Source organism: Vigna umbellata, chromosome 3 (assembly GCF_029865625.1).
Source record: "Vigna umbellata cultivar VRB3 chromosome 3, Vumbellata_1.0, whole genome shotgun sequence".
NCBI lineage: Eukaryota > Viridiplantae > Streptophyta > Magnoliopsida > Fabales > Fabaceae > Vigna > Vigna umbellata.
This window is the reverse complement of record NC_142167.1, coordinates 50,123,860-50,129,377: the sequence shown is the minus strand read 5'-3', so window position 1 is coordinate 50,129,377 and position 5,518 is coordinate 50,123,860. Positions and strand designations below refer to the sequence as shown.

The window sequence follows — 5,518 nt, the reverse complement described above, 5'->3', positions numbered from 1 at the left end:
GGTTAACCTCGGGTGGCAGCTGATGGATGTTCCAGTTACTACACCACCCGGGTGCAAGAACGCCTGTAGATACATGGCATCATACAGTCCGGACAGTCTTTAATTATGAGGATTTGAATGAGTTACTGTATGCTTGGATATGTGTTTAATATTGTATGAACTGCATGACTTATTTTATAAGTTAAATTATGTTGATTTTATTGAATTAAATTACCTAAGCTTACCCTTGCAATTTCCTTGTGTTGTCTACTGTTTCTGTATGTCCGTCTTGTCAATGCAATGATCATCCGTTGTGGATGTGAGCAGATGGTGAGGTACCCCTGGAAACAATGCTGGAAGAAGAAAATTTGGAGGATGCCAACTTGGTAGAAGTGGAGGTTAAAGCTGAACAGTAGCTTGTTCATTATTTAGAAACTGCTAACGTTATTAGGTGCTGTATTGTAATACGTTCGGTTAATAGTTTTGTAAGACCGTTCGTTCAGATTTTGAAGCATAGTAGTTAGTCCTTCTGTATAGCATTTAGAGACGTTAGGTGCTTAGTTCTGCAGAACGATCGTCCACAGCTGGTTTTGTATTTTCAGTATTGAATTCTGAACAATGTAAATTTGCTGTACGTTCAGTTTTAAATTTTGAGCAGCTGTTGTAAATCTGTAAGACTGCACTGTATTTCTGTAAATGTGATTAGTTCTGGTTAATGGTAATTATCATTTATTGGGATGTTACATTTATTGGTATCAGAGCAGTTTTGTTCTTTTAAGGACATATAGGGTATGAGAGCACTGTGCTTTTCGTTGTGTGCTTGATATGTGTTTGATGAGTTATTAATTTTTAACTCTTGAACATAGCTAACGTACGTTTTCTCTGATCCAGAAAACGAATGGCTCCTAGACTTCCTCCCCCACCTCAGCCGAATGAATCTGATGCACCAATTAGTGCCCGTGTGTTGGAGGCAGTCATAGACAGGCTTCAACAACAAAACACAACTTTGGTTGAGCAGAACGCTGCCTTGATGAGGCAAAACCAGGAAGCAATGCAAAGTTTGGAGGCTTCTCGTGTTCACTCAGAAACAACGCAAAGACAACTAATGGACATCTTGGCAGCTGGCCGAGGCACACCAGGAGCCTCCTCCTCTAATGCTGCACCCCATGCAGAATGGAGTTTGGAAAGCTTCTTGCAGCACCATCCTGCCAAGTTCAATGGCAAAGGGCTTCCGGATGAGGCGGATCAGTGGCTTAGAGATATGGAGCGGATCTATGATGCCAAAAGATGCCCAAATGAGAACCGTTTGGCATTCACAGAATACTTATTGACTGGTGAAGCTAGTCACTGGTGGACAAGCATGAAAGCTATCTTGACTGACGCGCAGAACCCCATTAATTGGGAGGTTTTTAGAGCAAAATTCTATGAAGAATACTTCCCTGACAGCGTTCGTTTTGCAAAGGAAGTTGAGTTCTTACAGCTGGTTCAAGGGGGTATGTCAGTTTCAGAATACACTAATAAATTCAAGCACCTTGTGCGGTTCAATACTATGGCAACAAGTGAAGAATGGCAATGCAGGAAGTTTGAGAACGGGTTGAGGAGTGATCTAAAAGTATTAATATCCTGTTTGTGTATCAGATCTTTTCCTGCTATGGTTGAGAGAGCAAAGGTGCTTGAGAAGAACATTGCTGAGGCTGAACAACATAAGAAACAACAAGTGAGTAGGGGTCCGATTGTGTCCAGAGGTGCATCCAATGTGAGAAGGCCCCCATATGCTCGTCCCACTCAATCCTCGGGCGGATCACAAGCTTTGGTCACTGTTGGCCAATCTGGACAGCCGAGGAGCTTAACCTGTTATCAGTGTGGGGGACCACACTATCGGTGGGCTTGTCCACAATTGCCGGGAGGAAAATATTGTACTCGTTGCAGACAGAATGGGCACTTGGAGAACGAGTGCAATATGGGAGGACGTGCAGCCATGAGGCCGCCGAACACTGGGAGAACACAACAAGGGAGAGGTGGACGTGCGCAAGCCACTGGAAGGGTGTACGCAATTACTGGTGCTGAAGCTGCTCGTTCAGGTACACTCATCACCAGCACTTGCTTGTTGTTTGGAAAGCCGTGTGTTGTGTTGTATGATTCGGGGGCAACTCATTCCTTCATCTCGAAGGCGTGCGTTGAGAAGCTGGGGCTAGTGGAGAGTGAGTTACAGTTTGACTTGGTGGTGTCAACCCCAGCAGCTGGTGGGATTAAGACATCTACAGTTTGTGTAAGATGTCCTATAGAAGTTGAGGGGCGTAGATATAAGGTCAATCTTATTTGTTTACCCCTGCAAGACTTAGAAGTAATTTTGGGGATGGATTGGTTGGCTACCAATCGGATCCTCATTGATTGCGGGAAGAAGGAGTTGGTTTTTCCCAATGAAGAAGAAGAAGAATTTTCTCTCACTCTCGGTCAATTGAAGGAGGATATCATGGAGGGAGCAAGCTGTTTTCTGATAATGACGTATGAAGATAATGGGGTAGAGAGTTCGTCCAACAATGATGGCAGCAGAGGACGAACAGTAGTAGATGAGTTTCCAGATGTTTTTCCGGATGAAGTACCTGGTCTACCTCCCATCCGTGAGGTAGAATTCACAATTGATTTGGTGACCACTGCTGCACCCATCTCGGTCCAACCTTACAGAATGGCACCAGCTGAATTAGTGGAACTCAAGAAGCAAATTGAAGAATTAATGGACAAGAGGTTCATCCGTCCAAGTGCTTCTCCTTGGGGAGCGCCTGTATTGTTGGTAAAGAAGAAGGATGGCAGCTCACGGCTATGCATTGATTATAGACAACTTAATAAGCTGACCATCAAGAACAAGTATCCTCTTCCAAGGATTGATGATCTGCTGGACCAGTTGCATGGTGCCTGTGTATTTTCTAAGATTGACTTACGTTCGGGCTATCATCAAATTAGAGTGAAAGAGGAGGACATTCAGAAGACTGCATTTCGGTCTCGCTATGGCCATTATGAGTATGTGGTGATGCCCTTTGGAGTGACAAACGCACCTGCAATCTTCATGGATTACATGAACAGAATTTTTAGACCGTATCTGGATAAGTTTGTTGTGGTATTTATTGATGACATCCTCATTTACTCCAAGAGCTTTGACGAACATGAAGAACATTTGAGGATCGTCTTGAGCGTGTTGAGGGAGAAAGAGCTGTATGCCAAGCGTTCAAAATGTGAATTCTGGATGAAGGAGATCCAATTTTTGGGGCACGTTGTTTCTGCTGGTGGTATTGCAGTAGATCCAGCCAAGGTGAAGGCAGTGCTGGATTGGGAGAGTCCACGTTCAGTCACGGAAGTTAGAAGCTTTGTGGGACTCGCGGGCTATTATAGGAGATTTATTGAAGGATTTTCCAAGATAGTAGCCCCTCTGACTTACCTCACCAGGAAGGACCAGCCGTTTGCTTGGACAGATAAATGTGAGGAGAGCTTCCAGGAATTGAAGAAGAAATTAACAAGCGCTCCTGTGTTGGTCATTCCAGATACAGCCAAACCTTTTGAAGTGTATTGTGATGCATCATATCAAGGTTTGGGCTGTGTACTGATGCAGGAGAGGAGGGCAGTGGCTTATGCTTCCAGGCAGCTGAAAATCCATGAAAAGAATTACCCCACACACGACTTGGAGCTGGCAGCAGTTGTGTTTGCCTTGAAAATCTGGAGGCATTATCTGTATGGTGCAACGTTCCAAGTGTTTAGTGATCACAAGAGTCTCAAGTACCTCTTCGATCAAAAGGAATTAAATATGAGGCAAAGGAGGTGGCTTGAATTCTTGAAGGATTATGAATTTGAACTGTTGTATCATCCTGGGAAAGCAAATGTGGTGGCTGATGCTTTGAGTAGGAAGGCCGTAAGAGTTTCTGCAATGATGGTGAAGGAACTGAAATTGGTGGAGAGTTTTAGAGATCTAAGATTACAATTTGATTTAGGAGCGAACGTTATAAAGTGCTGTAATCTTAGAATTTCCAGTGATGTGTTTGACAGAATTTGGATGAAGCAACGTGAGGATGAAGAATTGATGAAAATTTTTAGCGTGCTTGGTACAGATCAGGCCAAGGAGTTTAATGCTGGGACGGATGGTATGCTACGTTACCTTGGTAGGACGTGCGTTCCCAATGATGGCGAACTGAAACGGATCATCCTGGAGGAAGCACATCACAGCCGTCTTAGCATGCATCCTGGCATGACTAAGATGTATCAGGACCTTCGTTTGTCATTCAGGTGGCCTGGTATGAAGAGTGACATTGCACGTTTTGTGTCCTCTTGCTTAACTTGTCAAAGAGCCAAAGCTGAACATCAAAGACCGGGAGGATTGCTGCAGCCATTGGAAATTCCAGAATGGAAGTGGGATAGCATCTCTATGGATTTCGTGACTCATCTGCCACGTACAGTCCGAAACCATGATTCAATTTGGGTGATTGTGGATAGATTGACTAAGAGTGCTCACTTCCTGGCTGTTAATTTAAGGATGTCTATGACAAACTTGGCCAAACTGTACGTTAAGGAGATTGTTAGACTGCATGGAGTTCCTTCAAGCATTATTTCAGATCGAGACACGAGATTCACATCTCGTTTTTGGCAGTCGTTGCAAGGAGAACTGGGAAGCAAACTGCAAATGAGTTCTGCTTATCACCCTCAGACGGATGGCCAATCTGAGCGAACCATCCAAACTCTTGAAGACTTGTTGAGGACGTGTGTTATAGATCATATGGGAGTATGGGATGAAGTTCTGCCGCTTGTTGAATTCACATACAATAACAGTTATCAAGCAAGCATAGGAATGGCACCGTTTGAAGCTCTTTATGGAAGAAAGTGTAGAACTCCATTGTGTTGGTTCCAAGAAGGCGAGACTGCATTAACCGGACCAGAATTAATCCAACAAACAACAGAGAAAGTGAAACTGATCCAAGAGCGTTTGAAGACTTCCCAAAGCAGGCAGAAATCGTATGCTGATAAAAGAAGAAGACCCTTAGAATTTGTTGCTGGAGATCACGTGTTTCTGAGGTTGAATCCAATCACTGGTGTGGGAAGAATCCTTCGTCCAAAGAAGCTTTCTCCCAAGTACGTTGGACCTTATCAAATTCTGAAGAAGATTGGAGCAGTGGCGTATGAATTGGCTTTACCACCTCAACTGTCCAACCTTCATCCAGTCTTTCATGTCTCTCAACTCCGTAAATATATAGCTGATCCATCACACGTATTGGAGTTAGAAGATATCCAACTTCGGCCAGATAGAACCCTGGAGATGCAGCCTGTTTGTGTGGAAGACAGCCGCACCAGACTTTACAAAGGAAAGGATGTTAGTCTCGTGAAAGTGGTGTGGAATGCAAAGACTGGTGACTCAACATGGGAGGTTGAAGAGGCTGTGAGAGAATTGTATCCGCACCTATTCCCTGGTAAGCTTTAGAATTTTCGAGGACGAAAATTTTTGTAGTTAGGGGGAATGTGAGAACCTGATAATTAACACACTTAAATCCATCCTCTGATC

The 5,518-nt window shown here is 43.9% G+C and overlaps 1 protein-coding gene across 1 annotated transcript; it reads left to right on the top strand.

Annotated features, from left to right (window-relative positions):
* The first annotated feature begins 877 nt into the window (after nt 1–877).
* Nucleotides 878–3,630, top strand: LOC148202850 (uncharacterized). The gene is made up of 3 exons (XM_088109688.1): nt 878–2,060; nt 2,316–2,585; nt 3,584–3,630. Exons 1-3 carry the CDS (start codon nt 878–880, stop codon nt 3,628–3,630), a joined length of 1,500 nt encoding a protein of 499 aa, XP_087965814.1.
* Nucleotides 3,631–5,518: the final 1,888 nt, after the last annotated feature.